A 21,456-nucleotide genomic window follows, 5' to 3' on the forward strand; every position below is an offset into this window, starting at 1 on the left:
AAAAAATGAAATAAAGGAAAAGTTCCTCTTTCTTGAAGTCCTGTGTGTTTGTAGCCGAGCTGCCTCCTCCCTCCTCCCTCCTCCCTCCCTCTCTCTCCTCGCCCCGGGGCAGTCTATCATCTCCTGTGTCACCGGAGGGAGGTGCAGAACCCAGCCCACCTCAGCTGGGCCCCGTTGATGTAAAGGATGAGAGGAAGAGGAGGCCCAGCCTCTCAGGTCCGGCTCCCTCTTTGATCACCAGGCCGCCGACCTCCCGAGTCCCCAGAACACGGGGGCCGGGCCCTTCAGCCCTCGTTCCCTCCGAATATGAAAAAAGGGTTAATTGTATTAAACAATATGCTCTCACACACACACACACCTTCTCTCCATCACCGCCACCCTCCCCTCTTTGATTAGAATTACTCACATCTGGCGCCGTGTTCTGTCCCTCATTACGGCTGAATCTCATTACGGCGCCGTTCCCGCGGGACGGGACCGCGCCGGGCTTTTTTTTTTTTTAAGCACTTTTTTTTTTCTCCGCTTTCTTCCTCCTCTCTTTGCTCATCGCCTCCACCTCGCCGCCGCTCCATCTCTTCTGCGTTTACATTAGCAGAAGTCCTCATCTGAGGGAATGACTGAGCGCCGCCACATCCCTCCTCCTCCTCCACCCAGAGCGTGGAAATTGTTTCACAGTGCCAATTAAAGTAGGTATGTTGAGTTTTTTTTCTTTCAAGAGTATGTATTATTCAGTGTATTATTTGTTGCGCTCAAAAAGAGAAGCGTGGAAACGAAGCCCTCGCTAACATAGGACTCGCGGAGTAAGTTCCACTTACTTGCAATAAAAACTACACCAAAAGGTTTGGAAATAAAGTCAACATACGGAAAAATGGGGGAGCTTATTTATGGTGCCCTGAAGTCCTCCTGAATAATAGAAAGCTCCACATATAAGTACATTTTAAATTGTCGTTTCTTTTGCACCCCTCGCGCAAACACAGCGTGTGGCTGGGAATTTGTTTTAGGACGGAGAAAATATAGAAATCTGTAAAGTTTGAGACAAAAAATGTTTTTAAAATTACAAATTTAAAGCCGTTGCGGGGGGGGGGGGGGGGCTTCTCTTGAGGTTCTACTGGGGAGGAAATACGAACTCAAACGCATAATAAAACGCCTTTTATTGGAACTTTTAAGATGACAGTATAAAAAAAAAAGACATAAAACATGAAATAAAATAAAGTCTGAACAGCGATGTCTGACAAGTTGACCCTGCTGCGTCGGAGCGGGAGGCTCCGGAGGCTCCGGGGGCCGCGGGGAGGCCCCGAGGTTCCTTCCGCCGGCCGGCTCTAGATCATGGGCGAGTCGCACAGCGTGCACGGCGCCTGCAGTATCTTCCTTATCCACTCGGGATCTGCGGGGGAGACAGAACAAGTTCTGATCGGACCGGAAGATTCTGGAGTAAACAAAAGCCGAGACGACGTTTATACCGACAGACGCCACAACGACAGCGACCAGAGGGGCCTCAGGGGGTCCGGGGCCAGAAACACCTGGGATGCATGCAGCATGATGAGCCCAACCCTCCCAGCACCATCGCAACACACATTTAGTTTGGCTTTTTATTTTATTTTTTCTTTAAGCGGCAAACAAAATCACGATAAACGGTTCATGATCAAATCTGTACGCTTTTCCGGGTCAGAATTAGTATCATTTCTTCATGCTACTCTACAGGGTTTGAACGGTCATGGAAAACCTGGTTATTTCCAGGCCTGGGAAAAAAAACTAAATCCCAAAAGATTTGGAAAAGTCATGGATATTTGTTATATTCCTATTTTTTAAATAATGAATACGCTTTTAAAAGAATGACGCTCAAAATATAAGCCGGCATTACGCTCTTCACCTTAACTTGAAGACTTAAATGTTTATTCTCTTAATCAAAACTATTTTCTCTCATTCATTTGAGTCATTTAAGGTTATTCTGTATGCTTTGGAATTATTATTGTTAGTTTAAATACTAAATGTTCTCACTTTCTCATGCATGCACTGAGATTTAAAAAATAAATTTGTTCATGGAAATTTGGTTTCAAGTCCTGGACACCCATTGGTCAGCATGTGTATGAAGCCTGCTTATTGGTCAGCATGTGTATGCAGCCTGCTCATTGGTCAGCATGTGTATGAAGCCGGCTCATTGGTCAGCATGTGTATGCAGCCTGCTCATTGGTCAGCATGTGTATGGAGCCTGCTCATTGGTCAGCGTGTGTATGAAGCCTGCTCATTGGTCAGCATGTGTATGCAGCCTGCTCATTGGTCAGCATGTGTATGCAGCCTGCTCATTGGTCAGCATGTGTATGAAGCCTGCTCATTGGTCAGCATGTGTATGAAGCCTGCTCATTGGTCAGCATGTGTATGAAGCCGGCTCATTGGTCAGCATGTGTATGAAGCCGGCTCCAGCTTATTGGTCGATCTGACTGCACCCGGTGTCACACTCGCATGACGATGCATTTATTATGAGTCAAGGACTGATGCTCCAGACAAATACATTTCAGTTTAAATAATACATCGCTCATCTCGGAGTTCAATAAAACATCTGTGAGACGGGCCGATCGAAGCCGGTTGATCGGTTTACATGAAGACGTCGGATGGCATTATCAATAATTCAAGGATGTGCCGCAGCGTGTCGTCTATTGATCTTCCCGGTCACGCCGCCAGATACGCTCCCCGTCTGAAGTCTTTGTCGTGCTCACGTGTGACAAAAGACAATTGACCCTCCCCTAATTCAGCATTAAATACTTTACATACGCAGGCTTCATACGGTTAGGAAAACCGGGAAAAGTCATGGAATTTTAAAAGTTATTTCTAGGCCTGGAAAAGTCATGGAAAAAAATTTAATCCCAAAAGCTTTGGAAATGTGTTATATTCATATGTTAATTAAATACAACATTTTCTCACTTTTTCCATGTATACACACACGAGATTTCACTAAATGTTTGGTCATGGAAATTTGGTTTAAAGTCACGGAAATCCATCGACGTGTGTATGAACCCTGCATATCGGACATGACTACATTTGTAAAAACTAAAAACATCGTAGTCCATTATTGCGTTTGTCCTGTACTGTTCGGTCCAGACAGAAAAAATTAATCTTTAACCGAAAAAAACACCAGAAATTAGACCCGAGCTTTCTGACCAATGAGAACCGCCGATCATAAATTAGCCCCAAAGAAGAGACACAGCAATCCAATTCAAACACTTCTCCGAAACTAAAATGCTAATTTCTACAATCATTTGCGTTCGTGAAGGATGACGTTTTTTTTTTCGTTCTCTCGACCCGACTCCAAAAATCCAAAATGTCAAACCCGCCGACGCCCCGCGTGGCAGAGCGGGATGAAGGCCCGACGGCGAAGCTGACAGGAGGCGACGGCTGATCCGAGAGCGTGACTGTGAAACGGAGGTGGAGAGAGGGAGAGATGGAAAGTGGCGCTTACCCTCAGGCTCTGGCAGCCTGGCGATGGTATCCAGCAGGAGGCAACGTCTGAACGTCAGCGTCTGGCAGGCCTGGTATGACAACACACACCTGGAGGAGAGAGCGAGAGGACGGCATTAGAGAGAGCTGGCTGGCAGGGACAGAGACACACACACACACACAGGAGAGCAGGAGCAGTACTGAGGCACGACTGACGGGCACCGCGTTCCCCTCAGCGGCCACCAGAGGCGCCACATTCCAGTTCGGCGGCTGATATTTATGAGACGCTGAGAGTGGCGTGTGGGTAAATATCAAAAGGTGGGAGGCTTGATGACTGCTCTGTGAAGATAAACAAACCGCTGAAGAAGAAGAAGTAGAAGACGAATAAGAAGAAGGAGTCGAAGAAAAAGGAGTAGAAGAATATGAAAGAGGAAGCGAAAGAAGAATACGAATAAAAAGAAGGAGTAGAAGAAGAAGAAAAAGGAGTAGAAGAAGAATACGAATAAGAAGAAGGAGTAGAAGAATAAAAAGGAGTAGAAGAAGATGAAAGAGGAAGCGAAAGAAGTAGATGAATACGAATAAGAAGGAGTAGAAGAGGAAGAAAAAGGAGTAGAAGAAGAAGAATGAAAGAGGAAGAATACGAATAAGAAGAAGAAGGAGTAGAAGCATACGAATAAGAAGGAGTAGAAGAAGAAGATGAAAGAGGAAGCGAAAGAAGAAGAAGAATAAGAAGTAGAAGAAGAGGAAGAAAAAGGAGTAGAAGGAGAAGAATATGAAAGAGGAAGCGAAAGAAGATGAATACGAATAAGAAGGAGTAGAAGAAGAAGAATATGAAAGAGGAAGAATACGAATAAGAAGAAGGAGTAGAAGAAGAAAAAGGAGTAGAAGAAGAAGATGAAAGAGGAAGCGAAAGAAGAAGAATACGAATAAGAAGAAGGAGTAGAAGAAGAGGAAGAAAAAGGAGTAGAAGGAGAAGAATATGAAAGAGGAAGCGAAAGAAGATGAATACGAATAAGAAGGAGTAGAAGAGGAAGAATATGAAAGAGGAAGAATACGAATAAGAAGAAGAAGGAGTAGAAGAATACGAATAAGAAGGAGTAGAAGAAGAAAAAGGAGTAGAAGAAGATGAAAGAGGAATCGAAAGAAGAATACGAATAAGAAGAAGAAGGAGTAGAAGGAGAAGAAAAGGTAGAAGGAGAAGAATATGAAAGAGGAAGCGAAAGAAGATGAATACGAATAAGGAGTAGAAGGAGAAGAAGAAGAATATGAAAGAGGAAGCGAAAGAAGAAGATGAATACAAATAAGAAGAAGGAGTAGAAGAAGAAGTAGAATATAAATATGAAAGAGGAAACGAAAGAAGAAGAAGAAGATGAATATGAAAGAGGAAGCGAAAGTAGAAGAAGAGGAAGAAATTTGGCATTAAGATTCGCTTCATGGCCCCCGCCAGGCACGTGGAAGCTAAAGCTAATAATGCCATTTTAAAAAGCATCGTTAGTGGATTCGTTTTGAACTTGTGGAAGAGAAGCTCATCTCAAAGGTACCTGAGCCACATGTGACCGTTTTTACAGACGGCCTGTTTGTGGTCGGAGAAGGGCAGCACGGCCTGACACAGGCTGCAGCGCTCGGAGAACGTCTGCTTGTTCAGCTTGTTCCTGATGTGGCCAATCAGGACCTGAGAGGGATGACACACACACACACACACACAATACGAGTTCAGTCGTTTTCTACAAAAGGATTAACATTTTTAATTGGAACTGATTCGCAGCACCGGCTGCGCAAAAGGCTCAAGATTGTTGATTTTACCTAAATGCATCCTTACCTGTATACACGACAATAACATAATACAAAATTACTCACTAATAAATAAATCTATATAAATAAATAAATACATTTAAATAAATATATATAAATAATAGATATAAATAATGTATATATAAATATAAATGAATAGATATAAATAGAGATACATAAATAATATTTATAAATATGTAAATATAAATAAATAATATATATAAATAAATAAATAAATATATATATATCGACTGTGGGTCAGTGGTTAGCCGGTCTGTCTTTCAATCGGGTGGTTGACGGTTCAATCCCCGCCCTAGTCATCTAACCCTGAACTGTTCCCTGTGTGTCTACAGTGTATGATTGAAACATGTAAGTCGCTTTGGATAAAAGCGTCAGCTAAATGTAATGTATGTCTGAACAATTTTGGATATTTCTGTAGTTGGTTACTACAGAAAAAACATTTTTGTTGAACAGCAGCCAGTGTGTGAGTAATGGGATATTAGTGAAAGCTGAAGCACACGGTTTACGGAAATAGTTGTGTTAGAGCTTAAACCCAAAGTTGCAATTTAAGATCCCGTGAAATGTGCCGTGGTGACGTCACACTGTACGACTGGGTGAAATCAATTAGACGGGCCCTTCTCTCCAGAACTAAAAGCCCATTGGGTTACACTAGGCGGTTACCTCCGGCTCTGAAGGGTGAAGCAAAAGCAGGAAGTACCGTAAACCTGCATTCTCTCTAACGGCCACCAGAGGGCGACTCCTCTGGTTGCAAAAACAAATCCGATTGTACAGAAGTCTATTGAGAAGATTACTTCTCTTGATTTATTCCTTCAGTAAATAAGTCTTCAATACAGCAGGATGTTAATTATGTAAATTATGGTCCATTTAGAATAAAAACAGACCGTAAAGTGGGATCTACTTTAGGGCGTGGCTACCTCGTGATTGACAGGTCAGGACCGGGATTAGTCAGAGTTTACAGCTTTAACTTTTCACACTGCGTTTTCAATTCATGGCGGTTCATTTGAACATTTGTGGTAGCCTGTAAAAGCCTTATTAAGCGTTGGGTTGTAGCTCCGCCCCCTCGTGTCACTGCTGGTTCTTAAAAAGCCAAGATGGAGGCGGACCAAATACAAAGTGCCGAACTCGGAGCTTCAGGCCACTTTTTATACAGTCAATGGGATACACATTTTTTTTTTAAACGCATTATTAAAGAACTAATGAGACCATTTCGTGTGACCTTTTTGGGGGAGATGTGAAAGCGACGGCTGACAGATGGAACCACATAGGATTTTAATATTCCCGTAGTCGACACACCGTTAGCACACTGTGCTGCTGCAGTGTGTTGGACCAGCATCTCTCTGATCAGGAACAATTATTTAAAAGATAATTTGGTGGTGATAACTAATGAACAGTGAGGTTTACCTCCGACGCCCTGTCGTTACTGTCTCTGGAGAGGAAGTCCACCAGGCCACAGGTGGGGATGCTGGTGTTCTGGGCGATGCAGGTGTTGAGGTACACCACCCCCAGCACCTTCTTCATGTTCTCTCTCATCATGTGGCTCTCCACCGCGTTGATCCACGCCTGCACCTCCTCCATCTGCTCTTCCACAATCTCCTGCTTCACTTTGCCGCGCTCGCCTTCCCCCCCCGGCGGCGTCTCGGCAACGTCGTCGTCGTCGTCGTCCTTTCCGCCCTCCTCCTCTTCTTCTTCCTCCTCCTCCTCCTCCTCCTCTTCTTCCTCCTCCTCCTCCTCCATTCTAACCACCTTCTCCTCCGTCGGTTTCCAGCAGTGGGCCGTGAGCGGCGGCTGTAACGACTGGTAAAGTACCCGCACCAAGAAGAGCTTGAAGCGCCACAAGTACGGCGAGTCGGCCGCCTGGATCTTGCGGTCGAGCTCGTCCAGCAGCGACGCGGGGATGCACTTGGCTTTCAAGATCTGCCACCGCACGAGATCCAGCAGGTCGGCCGCTTTGTACATGTTCTGCGTGGGCGACTTGAGCAGCAGCGCCGCCGCCGCCTCCGCCGTCTTCAGGGTCACAAAGTGAACCTGGTAAGTCCTGTCGATGGGATGAAAGCCGTCGGCCATTCCTTGCGTGCTGGCGAGCGCGATGTACGCCCCGTTGTGGCTCACCGCGATCCCGTGGATCCGCCTCTCGCAGAGGCTCTCGGGCCGCAGCATGTCCTCCTGCTTGAAGATCAGCGTGCTCTCCGTGAACGTCGGCGTCAGCCTCTTGATCCAGCCGTCCACGGAGCACGTGTACACGGCGACGCTGTGCCGGCTGATCGCCAGCGAGACCACGGGCAGCGAGTGCAGCCCCGCCACGTGGGAGTTGTGCACGTTGAGTCCGGCCGGCGAGATCATGAGCAGGCACCAGAAGACGTAGCAGCCGCGCGACGCCACGATGAGGCTGCAGCTGGACTTCTTGATGGGGTGGATCATCGGGACGCACTTGAGGTTCTCCACGGCGATCTCGTCGCACTCCTTCCAGAGGATGACCGGGTGGCGGAGGGTGAAGTAGCCCTTCACGCCCGACAGGCTGACCGGCATGATCTTGACGGGCCCCACCTCGCTGCCGACGATCAGGCCGCTCATCCGCCGGTCGGCGCTCTCGTACTCCCACCACGCCAGGTCGCTGGGCCTCGCCACGCCCGACTCCACGATGTCGTAAAAGGAGACGCCCGCGTCGCTCGAGAGGGGCAGCGAGAACTTCCACAGGACGAGGTCGCCGTTTTCCATGAGGACGGCGAGGAGCACCATCTCCGCGTCTCGGCACTTGTTGTTGGGCTGCACCTGCTTGGTGGTGTAGACGCTCGACCACTCCATCCGCAGCGGCGTCTGCATGCGGAAGCGCCGCCGCAGCTCGTCGAAGTCCAGCAGGTCGGCGCGCGGCGGCTCGCCGTCCTTCCCGGAGTAGCCGCGCTCCTCGAGCCGGGCGGCGTACCTCGCCGTGAGGTCGACGAGCACGATCCACTCCAGGCGCTTGTGGCTGTGGTGGACGGTGAGCCTGTGGTCGAGCGTGAGGCAGGCGAGCAGACATCGGCCGCTCAGGTCGCAGCCCAGCGGAGACCAGCTGGCGTACTTGACTCCCTTGCGCGTCGCGATCGACGGGTTCATCACTTTGTCGGCCATGAAGACTTGTCTCACCGTGGGGTCCGAGTGGGTCGACAACGCCTCCGCCGCTTCGGCGAACTCCGCCGCGGGCCCCACCTTCAAAAAGTTAAGGGTCACAAACGAAAAGAAAAAAAGCGACATCGGGGGGGTTAAAGGTCGGGTACGTACGCATCAACATTTGCAGATGGGCAAATTCAGAGAAAAATTAAAGAACACTTTCAGGGTTCATACGGTTATGGAAAACCTGGACATTTACAGGCCTGGAAAAGTCCTTGGAGAAAAAAAAATTATTCCAAAAGTGTTGGAAAAGTCATGGAAATGTGTTAAATTCATAAATTAATTTAAGCTGTTTAGTTAAAAGAATGAACATTTATAAAAATATTTATTCTTTTTAATCAAACTATAGTCACTCATTCATTTGTAACATTTAATGTATGTATGTATATATTAGTGCTGTGAAAAATAACGCGTTAACTCAGTTAATCCAATTACAGGTTTAACTATTTTTTTTTTTTTTTACGCATTTAACGCATGCGCAGAATGAGCTTCCAATCCGTCTGTTGTTGGTCGTCGGGACGGAAAAAAAGTCACTTGCAAAATGAGCTTCCAATCCACCACTTCAATCTGAACTCTGTCCGCTCTCATGCAGACGGTCTGTTCATCGGTAATGATCCTTCCGCAGGTTCACCTCCGGAAACCTTGTTCCGACTTTTACTTCCTGTAGATCAGGGTCTCAACACGTCGATCGCGACCTGCCAGTCGATCGCGGCGTAGTGTCGGTAGATCGCATGACATTAAAAGATTGGCCCGCCCCTGACATGTTCTCTAGAGCACGTCTTTGTTCTTTTATTAAACTAAACGTCTGTTGTTGATCGTATCTCCACAGCAGCATGTCATTTCTGTCTCTTCGCGTTGCGTTAACACTTATCGAGCTCCGTCTGGCGCGCCACAGAGCTCCGTCTTGGCGCATCGGGACCGAGCAAAGAAAAGTCACTTGTCAATCTGTCCACCTTTAGATTGTATCATGGTGGAGTTAATGGTTGACAAACAAGAGAAAAATGCTCTGTTTAACCCTCCTGTTACCTTTACATTTACTAACATATTTTACCCTCGGGGTCAATTTGACCCCAGCAATTAAAACCTCAGAAAATTATTAGAATTAATATTGCTTCCCAAGTTTAAGTGTGAGGTACTTTATGTTTGTTTGTTGACTACCTAAATAGCCCTTTAAATAAATAAAAAGTTGATATTTCTGATATGTTTGACACAGTGAAAAACAGCCTGGGGTCAAATTGACCCCAAAGAACACCGACATTAAACATTGAATGGGGTCAAATTGACCCGAAAGGTAACAGGAGGGTTAAACATTCTGTTTAGGATGAAGATGTATTCATGTTCCATATGGAAGAAAACTGCTAAATAACTGCTGAGTTGCAGCACCATTGTATAGAAGAATGTATAAATGTATATATCCGTCTTTTGTCATAAATCTCTATGTTCTCACAAAATATACCGAGAATATCGGTAATATGTGATTAATCATGATTAATCCACAAAAACCTGTGATTAACCAGATTAAAAATTGTAATCGTTTCACAGCCCTAGTATATATATATATATACACCTTAAGTGATGCAAATGAATGCGTAACTATAGTTTGATTAAAAAGAATAAATATATATATATAAATGTTTATTCTGATTGAATTCTTATTCTAACCCTTACCCGACCAAACATATATATATATTTTTTAATACATATATATATATTTTTTAAAATATATATAAATATATATGCTTGGTCGTGGAAATTTGGTTTAAAGTCCTGGGAATCCATAGGTCAACAACAGTATGAACCCTGACTTTTTGAAACCCTCTAAATCTCCACTCTAGTGTTTACTTTGACTTCTGAGAAACTAAAAGGAAACCAGAGCGAGCCGTTCTTCAGGAGCCGGGGACACATTACGCACGGAGAGACGGGCGACGCGGTCCGCTCACTCCGGCTCCATCGAGCGGAGCGTCCACCAGCGCCGCGGAAACCCAAACCCGCAGCGAGCCCCAGACGCAGCGGGGCCTCCTCCGCGGCTCCCGGCCCAGCGGCCCTCCCATCTACCAGCACTTCATCATATCTATAAATGACAGCAGGAAAGCACCGCCGCCTGTCTGCCGCGGTGCCGAGCGGATTATAAAACGCGGCTCCATCCAGCGCTTCATCTGCCAAGTGGATTTTTGGAAGTGGAGACGAACCTATAAACAATCATGTTTACATGCCAGAGCAGCTGCGCCGAGGCCGATTCAACCGCGGGCGAGATTGTTTCTCTTTCCATCAACATTTGTATTCCGCCGCCATTTAAAAAACACGTATTTTTCAGTTTAGTTTAGTAAATAACGGAAATACAGGCAATTTCCACCCCGCCGCCAAACTAATAGCGCACCAGAGGATGGCGGCTTGGCAGCGTTGCCGAGGCGTGTTGACACAGGTTGCCGAACGAGGAGGCAAACAGAAGCAGCGCCGCTCCGAGAGACGCGCAGATGTCACGGCGTCGCCGCCGATCGGCCCGCCGCCCCGCGACGGATGAAACGGTTGGCAGTCCACGACGCGACAAAAACAACACAATGACACACATCTGCATGCAGTCAAACACAGAAGGGCATCACAGCGGACGACAACAACAAATGGTGCGCCCGATGTTTCACGATCGTGAGCTTCGCGAGGCCATAACGGCTGACGATTAAAGCTGGAAGTGACTTTATGCTTTTTGTTCCTGCGCTTGGATGTTTGTAAACGGGTTCAAGTGCACATACAAGAACAATCCGGTTGGATGGAGATGCGTATCGTTTAAAACGGGGGTATAAGTTGGTTATTATTCGATTATATGCATATGGTTTCTAATGTAGGCATGAACTGTACGTTGTGGTCATCTAACACAGTTTAATACAATAAAAGGTGACGACTGGGTCTTTTTAGTCATTGGCTAACCTCTGACTACAGAACTTCTTTTTGGGGGGGGGGGGGTCATGAAGATGAGCAGAGGATACAGTTTGGAGAATCGGGAGAACTTCCCATTTTGGGGGCGGCTGTAGCTCAGTGGGGTAAGGGGGTCGTCCTACAACCCCAAGGTTGTGGGTTCGATCCCCGCTCTCCCCATTAAGAATATACACTTTAGTTGCAAGTCGAAGTGTCCTTGAGCAAGGCACTGAACCCCCAGTTGCTTCCAGGGCGCATCACTGCAGCCCACTGCTCCTTCATAACTAAGGATGGGTTAAATGCAGAGAACTAATTTCCCCTTGGGGATTAATAAAGTATATATCTATCTCTATCTTACTAGAGCCACTTCAATGGAAGAGGAGAGAGTAAAGGAGCTGGTTGTTGTTGTTGTTGTTGTTTCCTAACACTACATCTGACAACTAGCAGAGACTTAAAGACACACTGAGCTCCACGAGCCTCCCCGTCTCAGCTGACCCGCTCTCGCTCATGGAGCGAACGTGACTGACGTCACCGCGCTCGCGCGAGCCAGCGGGTTTAAGCTCCGGTGGATATTTACCCGCAGCGTATTCGTCTCGGTCGGGACCGGGATGGAGGTCCGGTGCAGCGTCAGCTCCTGTTTGCTGCTGTGCACGTCGCACACCAGCTCCATCAGCGACACGGAGCTGGTGGTGCACACGGCCAGCCGGTGGTCCTGCGACCAGGCGAGCGGCTGCAGCCCGCTGACCGGGGCCGTGAGCGGGACGACGGGCTCCCGCCGGACCGGCGCCTCCTCCGGGAATATGCGCAGGTCATCGTCGGCTTCTGGCTCGGTCTTAACGACTACTTTTCCGGGCGGTGTTGTTGCCGAAATTGACTCACTGGCGGCCGCCATGTTTTTTGACCCTGCGGGGGAAGTGACGTCAGCGAGCGCGGGAGGAAATAAAGGAGGGACTTCCTCCGCGGAGTTAAATAGTTCTGTGCGTGTGTGTGTGTGTGTGTGTGTGTGTGTGTGTGTGTGTGTGTGTGTGTGTGCGCCTGTCTCTGTGCGTGTCTCTCTGTGTGTGTGTGTGTGTGTGTGTGTGTGTGTGTGTGTGTGTGTGTGTGTGTGTGTGTGTGTGTGTGTGTCAATAGCAATAAAGTTGACTTCTTAATTAAACGCACAGAGGAAGCTTCAGTCACAATCCTCCATAAAGACTCAGCGCCCTGGGCTGAAACTAATAACTAGGGCTGTCAATCGATTAAAAAAAATTAACTAATTAATCGCACATTTTGAAATTGCGATTAATTAAAAGTTAAAAGTTAAAAGTTCATTCTTTTTAAAGACAAAACTTCACACAGAGCTGTGTTTTCAAAGAGGCTCCTACATATGCAGTGCCAGCGAGGTATTTAATATCGTGGATGACAAATTGTTTCTTCAGTGAAACATCAGATTCGTAAAAAGAAAAGAAGTATATTGAGACCCCATTGGTCCTGTCATCTTTAACATTGAACACAGCAGAACCAGTGGCCTTGGTAACTGACTGACATTCAAATATGTCACGTTAACCCTCTGGAGGCTGGGCTCATTTTATACATTTTACAACAACAACAAAATTCACCGTTTAACCCTTGTGTTGCCTTCGGGTCATTTTGACCCGAATCAATATTACACCCTCCTGCCGCCTTCGGGTTAATTTGACCCCATTCAATGTTTAATGTCGGTGTTCTTTCGGTAGTCAACAAACAAACATAAAGTGCCTCACACTTAAACTTGGAAAACAATATTAATTCTAATAATTTTCTTGAGGTTTTAATTGCTGGCGTCAAATTGAACCCAAAGGGTAAAATATGTTAGTAAATATAAAGGTAACAGGAGGGTTAAACATTGAATCGGGTCAAAATGACCCAAAGGCAACACAAGGGTTAAAAGTGTTTCCCTTCTTTTTAAAGACCAAACTTCACACAGAGCTGTGTTTTCAAAGAGGCTCCTACATATACAGTGCCAGCGAGGTATTTAATATCGTGGATGATAAATTGTTTCTTCAGTGAAACATCAGATTAGTAAAAAAAAAGAAGTATATTGAGACCCCATTGGTCCTGTCATCTTTAACATTGAACAGCAGCAGAACCAGAGGCCTTGATAACTGACTGACATTCACATATGTCACGTTAACCCTCTGGAGGCTGGGGGCATTTTATACATTTTACAAAATAAATTAAATTCACCGTTTAAAGTATTTTGCATGTGACACACCCCCACGTGTTATACATCAAACATTCCAGAACAATCTCAGCTCTGAAATGAGCCTCATTGTCCTCGCGCCGTGTCCTCTGCTCTCTGACTGACAGGCTGCTAAATGAGCCATACCTGTGAGGTGGGAGGTCCTTTGTGATTTACTGAGTGTTCATTGGTTTTTTTCCCCCCGAAATGTTGACAGACAAACGGATTGACCAATCACGGTGAAGGTTTCGTGTGACGAGTTCTTTCCGCGCCGCGTCCCCCGACGCGTCGCCCTCCGTTCCTCTGTGTATCAGAGGGGGAGACGGGAGGAAGGAGGAGCAGGAGGAAACCCGACTGATTCATCCACGAGTTAAACTGATTTATGATCCTTATTTTCGCGGAGAAATGATTGTTTTAAAAACGGAAACAGTGTCAAACCGTACTGCCGCGGTTTTAAAAAAAAAAAAAAAAATTTAAAATTAAAAAAAACTTGCGTTAATTGCGTTAAAATATTTTAGTGCGTTAACGCGGCCAAATTAATCGCATAGATTAACGCGTTAACGCTGACAGCCCTACTAATAACACATCGTATGAGATTGTCCTCATCTCTTACTTGTCTAATATTTTATAGGTAGAATAATAGTCATATATTCCAGAGGTTTCCAACCCATCCCAAGTTGAATCAAAACGATTAAAGGGAAATGCATTCACTTAAATATTGGACGTGGTCACCTCAGACCCTTTGAGTCTTCTTCAAATTAAATAACATGAGAATATGTTGGTCTACACTCTCACGCCAACACCTGTGATATAAAAACAACATTACTTAATTTTAGGGATTCATAAGCCTGATTTATTCCATATTGGTTTTTTAAAATTAAATTCAAGTCTTAATGATCCCTGATATGCTGACCTCTGACCTCTCCACTTCCAATCCCTCATATTACCCACAGTCAGACTGTCGGCAGGCATCTGTATTCACAATCAATAACCTTCCTCACATATGTTAATGAGCGTTGTAATGACCCACACGCACCATGGATTTAAGCCATTAATATGTTTCACATTGCGTGTACTGGTTTTTTAAAATGTCTTTGTCTCTTTACATCTGCATCATGTTTGTTTTTGGAGCTGCAACTAAGATGTGCTAAAAAAAGACACTAATAAAGCCAATAAATGATTTTATCTGTGTGCTATGACAATTAAGTTGAACTGAATTAAGCTAAATGGATGTCAACAGTGAAATGTATCTGTTTGCTATTATATCACAGCTTTGAAATTCAGCAGAATATATTGATGCCATCAAACATTTAAAGTAGCATTCGGCAATATTTCTACAAGAAAAAAAATTCTCCACTGTTAATAAATCACAGATACCTTTGAAATGTATATATATACATATATATTTTTTTAAAAGAGAAGCGTTTGAATGCATCTGTAATGAAAAGTGAACACGTCTTGATGTTTGCTTTAGGTAGAATAACGGTCGTGTTTTGATTATGTCTCGGGGAAAAAGGAAACGGCGCCGGCAGCCTTGGGCAGTGTGTCAGGACTCGTTCTAATTAGAGCAGATTAGATGAAACTTTAATGTGTTCCGGGGGGAAATTTTGCATTCAATGTGACACATTCACTCAGCGAGATTACGTCTGTGTTGAAACGGCACCGGCACTCAACAATGACATGTTCACCGCTCCGAGAGGAGAGAGGAGGAACGAGAGCCCGCAGCCTGACAGGCGCGACATCAGTCATCTTCATCCGTCCGAGCGCAGCCCGCTCGTCACCGAGCGAGATCGTGAGCCGTCACATTTCATCGTCAATTAATAAGAAATATGAAAACTGTCCGGTCCGCCGCCGCCTGATGGCTCAGATACGTATCAGCATGCCTAATGCGATGAGTCCCCGGACGCTCCTGGACGGGTCAAAGGTCAAGCTGCTGCAGTGGGGATGCCGAGCTGCAGATTCCCAGGCAGACAGTGATTTGTTACAGCCCTCACGTGGAAAAAAAAAAAAGAAGAAAAAAACTCCAGGCCTTTTTTTTTTTTCCGCGAGCTGACTGACTTCTCCGCAAGACGACAGCGGGATTTCAATGGGGCAACGAGTTATTTGTCACAAAACAAATTGTTACAAATCGCTGACAAACACAGAATAGCGCGCCCATCGTGTTTTAATCTCTGTTTTTTTTTTTCCTGTCTTTTGTTTCGATAATCGAAATGAATAAATGAGCCCGTGTGGCATGTTTTCATTCTTAATGAAGCGTGTCGCGAATGAATATTTCACACACCTGCTGTGTGTGTGTCTTTGCTGGGTTTTGACTGGGGACCCGATCCCAGCCCGGGAATGCATGAATGTTGGATGAAACATTCATCAAGCGCTGTCACTAAAACTTTATCCTCTTCTCCTGTCAGTCGCACACGGAGGAAAACAGGCCGGAGAATCCACGACTTGATCCCTTTACTTATTGTGTGGTAGTGGAATTATTTAGTCCGCACTGGAATCACGTCTGAAGGTATATACACACAGAAACACGGAGGAGCCATCTGGAACCGAACATGGTTCTTCAGAGTGATGCCATAGAAGAACCATTTCTGGTTCCACAAAGAACCTTTCAAACCAGGGTTCTTTAAAGAACCATGTCCTTAAATAGTTATTCAAAGAACCTTCAAAACATGGTTCTTTGAGGCGGAATTTCTGGTTTCCACAAAGAACCTTTCAAACCAGGGTTCTTTAAAGCACCATGTCCTTAAATAGTTCTTCAAAGAACCCATAAAGGTGTCTCAAAGAACCTTTAAAACATGGTTCTTTAAGGCACCATTTCTGGTTTCCACAAAGAACCTTTCAAACCAGGGTTCTTTAAAGAACCATGTCCCTAATTAGTTCCTCAAATAACCCATAAAGGTGTCTCAAAGAACCTTAAAAAAAGGTTATTTCTGGTTCCACAAAGAACCTTTCAAACCAGGGTTCTTTAAAGAACCATTTAAGAACCATTATGTTCCTGTGTGTAGGTTACGTGTGTGTTTATGGATTTGGGGTCAGCTCAGGTCAACCCGCCACATCTCTGACGTCCACCTGCCGTCTTGTTATCTGCTGCCGGTTCCCCCCCGGCCCTCCGGCCCTCAGTGGACCGCCGCCTCCCGCCGTCTGCGTGTCGCGTATCTCGCCGAGGAGCCCGCGGGGACGTTTTCCACGCGCGGTTCATCATACATGTTTTAATCATCCGGTTCCCTCAGACACCTCCCAGGGGGGGGCCGCTGCGGCACATTACCGCCTACACACAATTAGTGATATAATCATGATGATGATAATGAAATGTATTTAGAGCATATCAGCGCCGGTTCAGTCTGTTCGGGGGGGGAGATCAGCAGGACTGCAGCCCTGGAAAGAGGCTCGGCGGCTCGGGCTCCTGGTGCCCCCCCCCCCCTCTGGAGACCGGCAAGGCCCGCCAGGTTGCCACGACAGAGATTAGCAGTCATAGCAGTCGACTTGGCGCTCCTTCTGCGCCGTCGACTGTGAAAGCCTCACCTGACAGGTGTTGCTCTCAATCAGTGCTCCTCTTCCCCCCCCACCAAGCTGTCCTTGGAGTGGGAAGAGACAAGGAGGCCTCCCCTCCCCCTTCTGTACATCCTGACAGTCTCTTCAGGTGATGCACCAGAAAAGAAACAGTAACCCCTCCCCCACCGCCCCCCACCCGCCTCTATTGATATCACATCAGTGACATCAGCGGGGGAAACGCAGCGCCTGTGCTTTTGAATTTATTTGTTTAGTTCCCCTCGGGGATGTTCAGTCACCTGTTAAAGGTCAAGGTGACAACGCGTCAGGATCAGAGCGAGGGCTTCAATGCAGGAATAATGGTGCATGCTGGGAACTGTTTTAACAGACTGGAAGCCACCATTTTTAAAAAGGGTGTCGAAATACTTGCATTTGTTGAAACCGCCGCCGTTATTGTAGCTGTTCTGGCAACTTTCTTCAAAACGCCACTTCAAACCGTTTGTAAAACTTGGGAGCTACCGGAAGATCCGCGGCTCCAACGAGCGAGAGGTGAGTCGTTTACCTGCTTTTGGCGCTAACTTGTTGTTGTTTGCTTTGCCGTTAATGTTTGGGGGAAGTCTCGGTGGATTTCTGCTCTTATTAGCATTTTAATTATAATTTTAATGGAAGACATTTTGACAAGTCACTGTAGGAAAACACAGGTGTGTTGACGAGACTAATTAACGAGCTAACTGCCACTTATCCGCCGCATTGCGCCTGCTGGCTCGCCGTCACACTCGTTAGTGTGATGAGGAACACCTGTGCTCCCGAGTTCCACCGCCTGGCCGCCGACCTGTGTGCTGTTCACTTTATCGCCTTTTTATCTTGTGGATGTTGTTCAGCATTTGGGGTTATGACGCCGTTTATTTTCAGAACATTGAACAGTTGAGTACTTACATTTTTTTTAGTTATGAGCTAAATTAGTTTTGCTCGTTATTGTTTTTTTGGGGCGCGGAGCTACCCGTTAGCTCATTATAACTTCTGCTTTAGAGTTATTGTCGGAATGTGAATAATTTCACAAGGATTATTCGACTAATTGGTGACTTGCAATATTTATACTTTTATGTTTAGAGGCTGTCTTGCACTGTATATTCTGTGCAATGTTTGGAGGGGATTTATATTTTAAAAACAGGAAAAACAAGGCCACAAAGTGGTCGACACTACTGTAGATTTCACATAATAATTGGCGTCAAATGCCGTTTTGGAGAGAATATTGTCGTCACTTTTCAAACACTGCTGCAAACACTCGCTGCGTCTTTGTGTTGGTGCTGCTCACATAACATTTCACAGGCTTCTACCAACTGTGGACATGTTTTTATTGTATTTTATTGGACTCCATGGAGAAAGTCTACTAAAGTGAGTTGAACATGATGCCAGACATGTTTGGATTCATGTCCATGGTAAACAGTTGTCCATCACTGACATGAATAAACAAAGTATTTCCATATACCTGAGAAAATAATGAGCACTGTACATCACCGGTGGTCATTCTGCATGACCATATTTATCTGCATATATGATTATATTATACATACACTACCGTTCAAAAGTTTGGGGTCATCCAGACAATTTCGTGTCTTCCATGAAAACTCACTTTTATTTATCAAATGAATTGAAAATTGAATAGAAAATAAAGTCAAGATATTGACAAAGTTAGAAACAATGATTAATATTTGAAGTATTAATTTAGTTCTTCAAGCTCAAAGGAAGGCCAGTTGTATAGCTTATATCACCAGCATAACTGTTTTCAGCTGTGCTAACATAATTGCACAAGGGTTTTCTAATCAGATATTAGTCTTCTAAGGCGATTAGCAAACACAATGTACCATTAGAACACTGGAGTGATAGTTGCTGTAAAAGGGCCTCTATACACCTATGGAGATATTTCATTAGAAACCAGACGTTTCCACCTAGAATAGTCATTTACCACATTAACAATGTATAGTGTGTATTTTTGATTAATGTTATCTTTATTGAAAAAACAGTGCTTTTAAAAATAAAAAAAAGACATTTCTAAGTGACCCCAAACTTTTGAACGGTAGTGTATATTCCTTTATAACTTTCTAGGACTGCTGAATCAAGGGGACTATCTGCCACTGCCTTCTTAGCTACAGGGTATGTTTACCTGAGGCCGGGCCTTAATCTGGAGGTAATCAAGTGAAACATGCAAACTGATTGGCTGGAACTCGGGAGGAAAACCAGCCTTTCTGTTCGTTCCCAGCGATAATGGCTGAATTATTCATCCTGTGTGATGATTAATTAAAAAAAGGCCCCGGGTCCTGTGGCAGGTACAGGCTGCCGGAGCACACGCTGACATTCCCATGTGATGTGCTGGATGTCTGTGCCTGCACCCGCCCTCCTCCTGCTCCCCTCTGCGCGCCTTTAGGGGAAAGTGCCCCAACACTTTAACCTAATTCACATGTACACGAGGCGAAAGGCGAGGAGCCCGGTAATCGTAGGTTAAAGCAGGCTGGGGGTCGAGTTCAAATAGTTTCCAGGGCTAGAGTCCATGTGGGGTGTTTAAATAATCCAGTTGGTTTTGCATAGAGATGCGATGGATGCACGATTCTCATCGGACTCCACGGTGAGCCATTTTGATTGTTTTCTAGAGTTCAACGGAAAAATACAATGCAGTGTAACAGGGTTTGTACACACAGAACAATAATGGTATTCAAATGGTTCTTTAAAAGGCTTTGTGGTTCTACGAAGAACCATCACCGACCGAAGAACCTTTTGTTGGAGGCACCTTTATAAGTTATTTGAAGAACTCTTTAAGGACATGGTTCTTTAAAGAACCCTGGTTTGGAAGGTTCTTTGTGGAACCAGAAATGATGCCTTAAAGAATCATTTTAAGTTTCTTTGAGAGACCTTTATAGGTTCTTTGAAGAACTATTTAAGGAAATGGTTCTTTAACGAACCCTGGTTTGAAAGGTTCTTTGTGGAACCAGAAACGGTTCTTCTATGGTATCACTCTGAAGAGCCATTTTCGGGTCCAGATGGCACCCCCATGTTTCTGTGTCCTCCAGTAGGCTCCCACATCAGACTCGTTATGATTTCAGACTATACTCATCGATGCATTCAGACCCATCACGTTGTTGTTTTTCAAAACCGACAGGGGATCAACAATGCACCATTGTCTATCCCCAATAGTCAAAAAGCACAACCTTGTGGAATTAAACAATAAATCCAATGACATGCGGTTGCAGCGGAGTCTTGTTTTCTGGAAGTAGAAGGTGAGTAGAAGATGGACATTTCAAAAGGCCTAAAATAGAAAAAGCAACCAAAATCTCACAATCAACGCGTATTATCTGAGATCTAAAAAGAGCTCCGGAGGCGCAGCGTGTTGACGGTGATTCGTGGCTACAGGTTGGTCCGTGTTGCGGGAGCTGCTTCGGTTTGTGTTACGAGGCGGTGGGGAGATGGTGGGAAGTATCTCGACCACAACAAGCCCCTTTGTCCGCGGGACCAGCTCGGTAATAGATTTTCTTGGACGGTCTCTCACTTCGGTGCTTCGCGGTAACCATCGGCCGGTTGCTGCCAGACTCAGGTAGGCTGTCCTCTGACCCAGTGTGGGCAGCTGGCAGTGGGCAGGACATGCCCTGTGGCAGTGCCAGGGGAAGGCCAGGAGGGCTCGGGGGGGTCCAGGCCTGCCTTCTCTCGCCTCTGTTCGGGGGCCCCGCTAATGGAATGGGGCCCATATGGCACTTGTGAGAGGAACTGGGGGGCTCTGGCGGTTGGCACGCCGAGTCACCGGGCAGTCTCCCGTTAGAAATGAAACAGGACAGGGCCAGAGCGACGCGGTCACCCCACGACCGCCGCCGAGCGTTATGGATGTGCTCGCTGATGGGAATGGAGACGCAGCTGCCCCAGGGGCTTCCCATCTGCCCCGGGAGGACCGTGACATTGGCTTTCTGGATGTTTGATTCCATAAGTATCCATTTTAACCATTTTATACCATTTACTAAATCTCTTTTTGGAAGTTTGACATTAATTCCCAACAGGCACGTGCACAGACATTTTGGGGGACAGGTGCTCAAACCCCCAAAAAAGGGCACCCATCGCGAAAAATCTTGTATGACAGAGTTGAAACATAAGCAGCATTACACTAATTATGCCTACGCGGTCCTCGACCTGCGTTTCCTCTGGGCAGGATTAGACAGCCAGCTTACATTTTCCTTATGAATAAATATGAATTATTACACGGCAACGACAGTACAAGAGTTCTGATTGGCTAACGGGTAATAAATAAATGCCCCGTGAGATATCAAAAAACATTTGAAGGGAATTGATGACAGAGAAAGTCATTTTTATTCAATACGGATGAATGAGGAAAAAATGTGTCTCCAGAAAAAGGGGCAGTTTTCTCATCCAGGGCAAAAGGGGAGGAGCTTGAGCACCACTAGGGGTCTGTCTGTGCACGTGCCTGATTCCCA

The 21,456-nt window shown here is 45.7% G+C and overlaps 1 protein-coding gene across 1 annotated transcript; it reads right to left on the minus strand.

The window, feature by feature from the left end:
• Positions 1-1,131: 1,131 nt before the first annotated feature.
• gtf3c4 (general transcription factor IIIC, polypeptide 4) lies at positions 1,132-12,190 on the minus strand. The gene is made up of 5 exons (XM_056432534.1): positions 11,876-12,190; positions 6,643-8,427; positions 4,971-5,101; positions 3,452-3,540; positions 1,132-1,381 (listed from the first exon to the last, which is right to left on the minus strand). Exons 1-5 carry the CDS (start codon positions 12,188-12,190, stop codon positions 1,317-1,319), a joined length of 2,385 nt encoding a protein of 794 aa, XP_056288509.1. The 3' UTR covers positions 1,132-1,316.
• Between the last annotated feature and the right edge of the window lie 9,266 nt (positions 12,191-21,456).

This window comes from Pseudoliparis swirei, chromosome 15 (genome assembly GCF_029220125.1).
Source record: "Pseudoliparis swirei isolate HS2019 ecotype Mariana Trench chromosome 15, NWPU_hadal_v1, whole genome shotgun sequence".
NCBI lineage: Eukaryota > Metazoa > Chordata > Actinopteri > Perciformes > Liparidae > Pseudoliparis > Pseudoliparis swirei.

Excerpts from the sequence above, each read along its gene's own strand:
- gtf3c4 (XM_056432534.1), bottom strand. The coding sequence starts at position 12,190 with ATGGCGGCCGCCAGTGAGTCAATTTCGGCAACAACACCGCCCGGAAAA. Across the intron at positions 8,428-11,875 it reads CCGAGACGAATACGCTGCGG|GTGGGGCCCGCGGCGGAGTT; the intron begins GTAAATATCCAC and ends AACTTTTTGAAG. Across the intron at positions 3,541-4,970 it reads AACGGTCACATGTGGCTCAG|GTGTGTGTTGTCATACCAGG; the intron begins GTACCTTTGAGA and ends TCTCTCCTCCAG.